This window comes from Numenius arquata, chromosome 2, assembly GCF_964106895.1.
Source record: "Numenius arquata chromosome 2, bNumArq3.hap1.1, whole genome shotgun sequence".
Taxonomy (NCBI): Eukaryota; Metazoa; Chordata; class Aves; order Charadriiformes; family Scolopacidae; genus Numenius; species Numenius arquata.
The window spans coordinates 108,115,767-108,126,699 of NC_133577.1; the positions used below are offsets into that span (position 1 = coordinate 108,115,767).

General features: G+C 39.8%; 1 protein-coding gene across 3 annotated transcripts; it reads right to left on the reverse strand.

Annotated features, from left to right (window-relative positions):
• Positions 1-2,929: 2,929 nt before the first annotated feature.
• On the reverse strand, positions 2,930-7,310 carry NDUFA5 (NADH:ubiquinone oxidoreductase subunit A5). Of its 3 annotated transcripts, XM_074168735.1 has the most exons (5): positions 7,278-7,310; positions 6,807-6,851; positions 5,056-5,172; positions 4,255-4,320; positions 2,930-3,144 (listed from the first exon to the last, which is right to left on the reverse strand). In XM_074168735.1, exons 1-5 carry the CDS (start codon positions 7,296-7,298, stop codon positions 3,043-3,045), a joined length of 351 nt encoding a protein of 116 aa, XP_074024836.1. In that variant the 5' UTR covers positions 7,299-7,310; the 3' UTR covers positions 2,930-3,042. The 3 variants fall into 3 exon arrangements, with proteins under 3 accessions (XP_074024836.1, XP_074024834.1, XP_074024835.1); XM_074168733.1 differs by lacking the exon at positions 6,807-6,851 and having other exon boundaries at positions 7,278-7,298; XM_074168734.1 differs by lacking the exon at positions 5,056-5,172 and having other exon boundaries at positions 3,014-3,144; positions 7,278-7,298.
• Positions 7,311-10,933: the final 3,623 nt, after the last annotated feature.

Consider the following 10,933-nt stretch of genomic DNA (forward strand, 5'->3'; position numbering starts at 1 on the left):
AGAGGTGAAATACAGAGTTCTGTGTCACAACCCTGAGAGAATCCTGGAGGGAAGTTAAAAAAAAAAAACCAAAAGTAGTATTTCAGCAGGCATTGAAAAATCTATCCATAGTCAGTAACAGTCAGCCAGGATCGCTGTTCCCAGGTGTCACAGACATTGTTCAGCATTTGAACACGGACCTGCTTCGAGTTCCAGTTGCCGGCTGGGGTTAAAGCCTGACACCACCAAAAAGAAGACAGAAATTCCCTGTTACTGCTGTTAATACTTTTTTTTCTTTTTTCCTAAAGCCTGGATTGGACTTCAGCTCAGGGTAGAATAGGAGCCACAGTAACTCCACAGATACTATTGCATTTGTGTCGCTTTCTCACTTTTATATAGTCAACTTGATTAAACAAACTCACTTTCAGTTTATAAGATGATTTTTCATGTTTTTTTCTAATGAAATAGCATGTCTGCAGTAAATTAAAAAAAAAAAATTCAAAAAAAACCCTCCAGACAACTTTCTCTCATCCACCTTTGAACACCATCAGAAGTTATGTCAGACCAAACCAATGCCCTGCTCAGAACCCACCCGCTCAAAAGAGGTGAAGCGACAGAGACGGCAAGTTAAGGGTAACAACAAAAACCTCAGTTCGCACTCTGAAGGTTGTTTTTCTGGTTTAACAGGCTCCCTTCCATCCTGGCAGAGAGGGTGGTTTCCCCTCCCATAACGACTTCCATCAGACTACCCCAAAGTGCTTTAAAGATCTAAAGTTTGTGAACTCTAAGGCTGGCAGTGATTTACCTTACCCTATTACAGGAGATAGTGATAAAATCTTTTGCATCGTCATGTATTTCCAACATAGTTAATAGAGAAAGACCAAGCAAAAGTATCAGAGTCAGCCTCCAAATTATGCCTTGGTAGCATATTCATCTTAAAATAAATTACTTTCAACGTAGTACTCCTAATTTAGATTCGCTCTTTCCTTTAAAATATCTGTGCTGTTTTGTTGCTACAGTGTGGGATTTAAGTATCAGATATATAGTTACAGAGATAATAGCCAGGTAAAAATTACCGTTTCACTTCTTGGCAAAGATGTATTTTTAAATTAGCCTGGAAGAAGGATGACGTGAACTACGCAACACTGTGCAAAAGGCATACACCGTTACATCTCAAAACGGCAACGCATTTTCTTTCCTCCCTTTGTTCTCCATAGCTGCTATTTAAAGTTGATGCTACAACATAACACTAATTAATTTAGTAATCTTATCTCGCACAGATTAATTTATGCTAAGATGATGAAACCAAATTTAACCAATGATGAAATAATAAAAATACATCATAACACACTTTGAGAATTTGATAAAAAGCTCAGGAAGCTGAAAATCCCTTCTTAATGACTCAGGAGAACCTTTTTAAGACTTAAGTTGATTGATTCCTAAATTAAAGCATTAGTGAAGGCTAATTTAGTGTTCTGGATAGAAAGATTTAGAAAATTATTCTATATTCAGTCATATGAAAGAAAACACTTTAGACCAGAAAAATCAGGGAGAATATAAATTAGGAAATATAGCTCTAAACCCAAAACCCCCTCAAGGTAGTAAACAACTCATATTAGGGTCTGTAGGGAAGACATATTTGTGCATTTGGGGAGGGGAGAAGATCTGAGTGCTGAAGCTCAGTTTTAAAATGCCAAATAACAAATTCTAGCAGCAAAGGGTCAAAAAAGAGGCTTCCTTTCCCCTGCAACACAGTTCACGAGCTTACGGGAGAGCTACTGCAAGTCATGTGACAAATATGGCTTTAGAAGTGGAGAAAATAACTGAGCAAAAAGACTTCAGCCAATGTCTCAGTTATGGCAGAGTAGAAAGAATTCCAATAGTTGTCACCATATTCTGGCAAGTGTTTTTCACCCCCCTTAAGTACTGCATGTCAGTATCATTCATACTAACTAGACTTTGGGTTGTTTATTATTTATATTGCTTCCTCTCACATCAGCTCAATACTTATTACCTACAACCATTCATCTTTGTTTCTCATCTGACATCCTCCACCTTCATTCAAGTTTATAACCCTTTAGTATTTCTCATGTGAAAACTGTGTTTGTTAACATTAGCGAAGTCCTCTTTGGAATGCCATCTAGTGGTTTTCTCTCAGAAGAGACCAACTTCTACCTTTTCCAAGGCTGAAAAAGCCTTCACAACCAACCAACCAAGCAAAATATTTTCCATGTTTTCAATTTTCAAAAAGTTTCTGTAATTATAGTAATAATAGCTGAAAAAAACCCCAATGCTAAAGAATGCAGTGACAATAATTGCTAGAGTCAATACGATAGCTGTACTTGTTACTTTTTCTCTTCTATCCTACTCCCCTAAAACCTTGATTGTATGAAATATTATATAAAGATGTCATTAATCATTGACAATAATGATGTCACAGGTAAACTTATAGGCTTAATGACTATGAAAAAGCACCTGTAACAATGTATGTGTAACAGAGCACAGTGGTACTCTATCAACATTTAACTGCAGATTTTTGTCATACAGTTACATTCTTATCTTTAAACTCACAACTTTATTAATGTGAGTAAAGGCAAGCTCGCACAGTATCCTTACGTCTAGTTGGGATATTTTAATTTGGGCTTGTAAGCTTAATCTGCAAACAAAAGTTTTCAGAAGAGGCAGGCACTGTTTCCATTTAAACGTTTGACAGAACCTAGCCACGTGTCAAGAAAGATCCACTATTTTTTTCATATTATTAAGTAATATTTGTATGTTATGAATTCAGACCGTGAAGAAATCTATAATGTATACATGTTCATATATAAAGCCTTTGTAAGACCCCAATACTACAGTTTGTGCCATGTGTGCTATGCAAAGTATGGTAAGAAAGTGGAAGCAGTCTTTAGATTGCTAAATGTAAATGGACATTAGGACAAAACATATTCTTATGAAGTTGTTATAATCTTTAATTTAAAGACAACAGTCAGTAACAATAGATTAATAATTAATTTTTTTTTTTATTTTTTTTTTTACTTTCAAGAGGATACACCCTTTTGAAAATTATATTGGCCATCTCCACTGGTCAGAAGGAGGTTCTTCAACTAGAGGCTCCCATGGTTTCCACTGTATCATTTTTCTTGCCAGGGAAAGCTCATTTTCAGCCTGTTAATAAACACCACACACAAATTGTTAAATTCTATACAATTGCCAAAGCATTAAACTACCTCTATTTCAGTTCATTATCTCAGTGATGTCACTACCTATCACAGCCAGGGACTACCACAAATTTCATCTATAAATACCAAAAGGAACAACGTGTTTTGAGCGTTTTGGGTTTTGTTTTTAAAAAACATACTGAATCATCTCCAAATACCCAAACAGATAGTCTGTTCACCTAGTCATTCCCAACGACAACTTCATGATATTTTTCACCCTATTTGGATTATCTCCCAATGTTATTCAATCATTTGCCCTTTCCACTGATTCAGACTCTGTAAGAAGCAATGTAGGTACACATGGTATAAATGTAAACACATATTGTGTTAGGTTTTAGCACTGGTGAGGCCCCACCTCGAGTTCTGTGTCCAGTTTTGGGCCCCTTACCACAAAAAAGACATTGAGGTGTTAGAGCAGGTCCAGAGAAGGGCAACGAAGCTGGTGAGAGGTCTGGAACACAAGTCTTATGAGGAGAGGCTAAGGGAGCTGGGGTTGTTCAGCCTAGAGAAAAGGAGGCTGAGGGGAGACCTTACTGCTCTCTACAACTACCTGAAAGGAGGTTGTAGGGAGGCGGGGGTCGGTCTCTTCTCCCAAGTCACAGGCGATAGGACTAGAGGAAACAGCCTCAAGTTGCACCAGGGGAGGTTCAGATTGGATATTAGGAAGAATTTTTACACTGGAAGTGTTATTAAGCATTGGAATGGGCTGCCCAGGGAAGTGGCTGAGGTGCCATCCCTGGAGGTGTTCAAAAGACGGGTTGACATGGTGCTGGGGGACATGGTTTAGTGATGTTTTTTGGTTTTTTTGTCAGAGTTAGGTTGATGGTTGGACTAGATGATCTTGAAGGTCCCTTCCAACCTAGAAGATTCTATGATTCTATGGTCATCCCAATCACTACATGACAAATCATTTTCAGATTTTTTACTCTTCCTGTTTGATTGTTTTGCAGCAAAGACAGATACAGAAAACTGCTGTTCTTCTGAAAAGAAGCTCAGCCAAAGGAACACTGAAAACCATTACTCCCTTTGTAGGTGATCTTAAATTTCCCCACTTTACCTGTACAATGACTTCTTCTATGTGACCACTATTCAGTTTGTCCTGTAGTTTTTGCACATCAGTCTCCTGTGTATTCAAATACATATATATACATGTTAAGTTTCACTGAGAAGTAGAAAGCCCAGATAAAAGCACGAAAACAATAATTTAACCAGAACACACTCTAGTCTTCCTGAAAAGAACCATCAAATTAGCTGGGTTCTGTCATTTTACATTAGATAATGTCTCACACACTTTTCTTATTGGAAAACAAATATCAAATTCTCAATGACAAATACAAAACCCAAGTACTATTTAATGATATCCAAAGAAGCATTAGCTGCTAAAGGGTTTAGTATGTATCTTTAAAATAAATTTTGATCTTAGCTTTTTATAAAATGATATGCAACCTTCCAATTATCACCTTAAGTACACAATACCAGCATTGTACACTTTAAGGTACCAAAAAGTGTTTTAAAACGTCGAAAGCAAGGACTGTGCTAAGATACTACATTGGTAAGAGCACATGCATTTTTTGTGCAAACGTATGGAAATTACAACTGTTTTACGAATCTTCAAAAATCTATGTTTTCTTCTAATTTTCACAGTCAGTAAAAACATCAGTAAGAAATCAACAACTTTTTTTACTATACCATCAAAATATACTAGTCAATAACAAAAATAAACCTCAAGACTTCAGTTATTTCTAAACTGATTCCTGAAAGTTACATATACTCCTGAAAACCAGTCATTTTGAATATCATTCTTCTCATCCTAAAAGTCTTTTCACGTGCAATATTTATGAAACATGACTGTACTTACCGCTTGCACCAAATTAAGTCGCTGATTCACAATCTGCTCAGTGTATTTCCTGTATGCTGCATCTTTGGGAATGGTTTGCAGGACACCAAGGATTTTTGTGTACAGTATTCGCAGGCGCTGAAGCGATCACAAGACATGGTTAAAATACGCAACTAGAATTACTTAAACTCCCTATCCTACTTAACCTACTAGCTAACTATCTATACACAAAATATAGAGGGCTATGGTATTCAATCCATAAATGTAGGATTAACAAAATAACTAAGACTGAACCACAGAACTCTGTCTTGGGTAAGACTGGGATTTATTAGGACTGGGAAGTTACCATGGTCAGATTCCTCATATTAAAAAAGAAGTTGCGATCTGAAGTACATTTGATGCAAAATGGAAACAAACAAAAAAAAAAGAGCTGTGCTTCTAGCACTAACCATACTTTAAAAAAAAAAAAAAAAAAGTTCATTTCTAAACCATCAGTTTCTGAAAAATTACCAGATAAAGGTATTAAGAACCACACAAGCTACCAAAGCATAACTAATTTTTTTTTTTTTGGCACTTCTCCTCCTGCTGGTGCAAAGTTCTGAGTGATAGACAAATTTAAATTAAACCTGAAACTTTTATTGCTTGATTTAAATACAGTGATACAAGACACATGGGGCTGAAGACATTGCAGCTTTTGGGCCATATGTTGGCTGGGTAACTGCATCTAACCGAGGAGGAAACTGATGTCCTATAGGAACAATAAGAAACAGAAGCAGAATACTGCAGTCAAAGAAATACAAAGAATGGAAAACAAGAAACGAAAAGGGGACTAGCACAGAACCCATACTTCAATTAAAGCATTGCTGATTTCTTTAGTCTTGGCTTTAAGTCATGAAAAAAACAAAATGTATGAAGTTCACCCAGAAGGTGTCTGATAAGGGTCTATACAGAGCTAGAATCATTTGTATAGAGCAGTAATGATTTTTTTTTAATGATTCTTTTTGACAATATTCCTAACTTTTGATGGCAAAAGCATTTTTGAAATAAAATTGTTGCACAATTAGACATTTCAAAGCACGGAGAAACTAAAGAATTACTGAAGTCCTTTCAAAGCTAATGCCTCCTGAATAAGCAAGATGTGGCAAACATACTATCATTACCGAGCCTAAGGAAAGTACCCAATTACCCAATTTACTCAAAAAGAAAGTACCCAATTGGTTCAAGAACCACCTAATGTTGTTCCTAAGAACCACTGAAGTATCCCAATCTCAACGGTGCTTGCCATCACAGGGCCTTGATATGGCTTTGCACCATGGGGTTAGCCTCTATTATGTAAGGCTAGCCTATCCCCTTGGTATAGGTGTAAGTTATTTCAGTACTTTTTGGAAATACAACATAGCAGGGCAGCAAAAATCTGTATGCTTGTGAAGCAGAAATCACATTTATAAAGAACTGAATTTAAAGGGTTCTTTGCTTTTGCATTGGAGATGAGAGAGAGAAATCAAGAACTGATTGATAGAAGTACTTGCACAAAGGAGGTTTTTGAAATTAGCACATGCAGCATAAAGTACATGTGCAAAAAAAACATCCAATGATATGAATTAATCCTTTCAAGAGTTAAATTTTTTTCCTTTCTCAATTTGGAATGTTTTTACACTTTCATTAAGTTGGCACCTCTTTAAGGTACCCAGCGTACCTATGCATGCAAATACATAACAAAAAGCTTTGATCTGACAATTTCCATCAAATACAGAAGAAGATGCGTGACATACCTCATGAGGGTTTTCAGCTACAGCCAATCCTACAAGCCCAGTGGTCTGCATAGGGAACACAGACATTTAATATAGCTAAGCGTCTATTCCCACGCTGATTAGTCTGTTTTGGGCTCAACATACACCTGAGAGGGGCCATTCTGTAACGTGAGCCTCTGCCCCTCACAGCACGCACGCGACCCCACTAATTAGCGGTGTTCTGACCCGCGCACAGGGACGGGAAGGAGAACGCGAAGAAAGAATGCAGCTCGCATTACAACGCGGCTACCGGGACACCTTCCCGCCGAGGTGAGCCCCGGCCTACCCCGCTCCTTCCTCCCCACACAAGCGGCCCGCAGGCCCCGCCTCCGCTAACGGTCACTGCTACCGCGTGCGGCGGGAAGGGGAGCCGGCCCCCGCCGCTCGGGTCCCCCTTCTACCCTCTCCCCAGAGACCTGTCATGGCAGGGCAAGGAGGAGAAGGAACCCTCACCTTCCTCAGCGCCCCCGCCATGGCTGCGCCGGACGCCCCGCCCGCCCCCGCGGTGCGCATGCGCGGCGCCGGATAGAGGACATGGCAAAGGACGCCGCACGGCGCATGCGCGACGGCCGCACCGGCCTCCGGTGCCGGCGGGCAGCCAGCGGAGCCGGTCGGGTCGTTAGCGCAAGGCGCATGCGCCGCCTGCCGGCCGTGAGGCGGGGCGTAGCGCATGCGCAGTGCGCGTTGGGGCGCGGAGGGCGGGCGTGGAAGCTGCTGCTGTGGGATGGGCAGCGGTGGTTTTATACTCCTTGCTTTGCTTGACTTAGCTCTTTCAAATATAAACCCGCGTTCTGTGAGCGTCTACGTGAAACGGCTAAAGACAGCTTATGCGGAGTTTGCAGAACTTGGCCGTTTCTGAGTGAGGAATGCTCCGTTGGGAGATGAGTGAGGAGAAATGCATTACACAGGAGTCATAGAATGGTTAGAGTTGGAAGGGACCTTAAGTGCTGTATGTTGCGTTTAGGTTTTCAGCACGTGTCTAGCAAAGATGCAGTGCGCATTTGGTTGGTGTGGTGTGGATGGCTGGCAGCAGTACTTGAAATCAAGTGATTTTAGGGTCTCAGAGCTATTACACGTTTGTATACAGCACTACAACGCTACAGGCTTGGGGAAGAGTGGCTGGAAAGGTGCCCAGCAGAAAAGGACCTGGGGGTGTTGGTGGACAGCCGGCTTAACATGAGCCAGCAGTGTGCCCAGGTGGCCAAGAGGGCCAACGGCATCCTGGCCTGTATCAGGAATAGCGTGGCCAGCAGGAGTAGGGAAGTGATGGTGCCTCTGTACTTGGCCCTGGTGAGGCCTCACCTCGAGTGCTGTGTTCAGTTCTGCGCCCCTCACTACAGGAAGGACATTGAGCTGCTGGAGCATGTCCAGAGGAGAGCCACCAAGCTGGTGAGGGGTCTGGAGAACAAGTCATAATGAGGAGAGGCTGAGGGAACCGGGCATGTTTAGTTTGGAGAAGAGGAGGCTGAGGGGGGACCTCATTGCCCTCTACAGCTACCTGAAAGGAGGTTGTAGAGAGGTGGGCGTTGGCCTCTTCTCCCAAGTGAATAATGCCAGGACCAGAGGAAATGGTCTGAAGTTGCGGCAGGGGAGGTTTAGATTAGATATTAGGAAGAATTACTTTACTGAGAGAGTGGTCAGGCGCTGGAACAGCCTGCCCAGGGAGGTGGTGAAGCTGCCAACCCTGGAGGTATTTAAAAAATGTGTAGACATGTCACTTCAGGGCATGCTCTAGTGCCTGAGATTGTTGGTTTGTGTCTGTTTGTGGGTGGGTGTGGGGTGTGGTTGTGGGTGTTCGGGGTTTTTTTGTTTGTTTTTGTTTTGTTCCTGGTGTTTGGGGTTTTTTTGTTTGTTTTGGGGTTTTTTGGGGGGTTTTTTGTGGGTGGTTTTTTTTGGTTTTGGTTGTTTTTTTTTTTTGTGGTTGGACTCGATGATCTCAAAGGTCCCTTCCAAACAAGAAGATTCTGTGATTCTGTATTTTTTGCTTTGTTTAATTTTCCAAAATGTTTTGCAGAGTCCAAGCTTAGTCCAGGCTTTGGAGTTGATGTCAAAGCTCCCTTCCATGACTCAAGCAACTCTCCCAAGCCTTAAAAGCTTCAGAAGTATGTTTGGCAGCTGCCGGGAACAGTTTTGTGTGGTGTGTATTTTGACATAAAGCTGTTTATTTCCTTGCAAGGTGAGATACTGGTGTATTAGGTGTGATTTGAATATGTGTCAGCTTCTGTCACTCTTTCCTGAAGCACTTAGGTATTTAGGGTTTGCAGAAGTTTCTAGTACATGAATTCTAGTTTTCTGCAACATACATGTTAAAAAACAAAGACCTTCTGATTGATAAGTGATGAAAAGTATAACTGAGTATTTTTATGCCTGGGAATAGGATCTAATTTAGAAATAATGCTGAAACTTATAAACAATTAATATATATATGCTTATAGCTGAATTACTATATTAAAGGGTTGTATGTGCATGTATTTATCAATCAAGTCTTCCTTGAAGTTGGTGACTTCCTGCCTGAGGGAATCATCATAAGTATTCTGGAGTTTGTTTAATAAGTAGAAGCGTGCATATACCTTCTATGAATTTTACCTGTGAAACTGGCTTGACCAAGAATTTGTGTTAAAAGTAGCTAATTAACTGCAGAATCAAAAATAAGGATCACTGTAACAGAATACGGCAAATAGGTAATTTTTGAGTTAATGTGATCAGTTAATAAAGCAAAAAAACCTGTAAAATACTGACGGAAAATAGAAAACTCAAATTAGGGGCTTGAGACAGAATGGGAAAAAAAAGACCATTTAAATTATTAATGGAGGTAAACATGATGTTCATTTGAAGATCCAGTTGGCCTTGAATTAAGTCTTATCTTTATGGCCTAGCTGCTAATTTAAAGGTTGGGTTTTGCATAGTGAGTAAGATTTGGTAATAATTGTGTTGTAACGTTATATAGTATTTATCCTGGACAAATTTTTCTTTATAATTCCTTCGGCCTGCCCGTGAGCTCCTCTTTTCCATAACTGGTAAGCAAACCCAACAAACTGAGCTTCAGAATATCATAGAGTTCTCACTGAAAGCCAGTCTTTTAGTCAGCCACGTGCTACCTCCGTTTCATAACTAAAGCAAAGCAATTAATGCAGTTTATATCAGAATTCGGGTTTGTGCTTCTGCACTCCCGAGACTTCTTTGAAATTGCACCAGAGAGACCTGGTGTTTCTTTCCAAGGCATTGAGAATCTCTTTCCTATCAAAATTATGTTCTTTAAAAATTTCTGCCTTTTTTATTTGATTTTCCCTGTATTTTTCCTTTCTCTGTGTTGATCCTGATTACGCTAACCGACCACAGCACACATTGTGCCTGGCGAGCTTTAGCTGAATGAGCTCAGTTAGCGTCATTCAAACACTAGACAACCCAAGCATATAGGTGTCCTTGCCACATCCTAATACAAAGAGTAAAAAACAGTAAAATATATTGATGAGACAGTTCATTAAATCAGTCCAGAAGTGATAGAGTAGGAAGTTCTCCAAATTGCCAAACTCTGTTTCAACACATAATTTATTTTAATATATAACAACTCCAAGACCCAGGAAGTAGTATCATAGTACATTCAAGAATTACCTGGTTTTGAGAACAAACCCAAAAATCCCCCAAACCACCCACATCGCCAGATAATAAACTGTGAAATGCTGACTGGGGACTCTGTTAGGAGTTTTATCTTGTGTGTTGATAAACAGCATGTAGGCACCATAAGAGGACCTTGCCCTTTTTTTTTTTTTGTCTCCCCAATGAATTTATCTCTCTGTGAAGTCTTGCAAATTGCCATATGATTTGATATCTGGACAAGGTATGACAAATTTATGCTGCATGTTTACATGCATGGAACGTAGTTGACTGATGGATTTATAACTAGTAACTATGTAAGAAAGACCAGAATCGGACACTATTTGCATAGTACTGCAAAATAGTGTTAAAAAGACCTGAAAAGCAAAACAAAACCCTACTTGTAATATGGATATGTACTAGTTCTGATAATATCCTGGTTATGTAAAGGAAATTAAAGAAAGTAAGCAATTAAAAGATTTATGTTCTTTATATATAAGTATGCATTTTAGATA

Bases quoted from the DNA above. Each gene is read 5' to 3' on its own strand.
- NDUFA5 (XM_074168735.1), bottom strand. From the start codon at position 7,298: ATGGCGGGGGCGCTGAGGAAG. The intron at 6,852-7,277 runs GTGAGGGTTCCT...TTCCCTATGCAG, and splicing joins TGGCGGGGGCGCTGAGGAAG to ACCACTGGGCTTGTAGGATT. The intron at 5,173-6,806 runs GTATGTCACGCA...TGATCGCTTCAG, and splicing joins TAGCTGAAAACCCTCATGAG to CGCCTGCGAATACTGTACAC.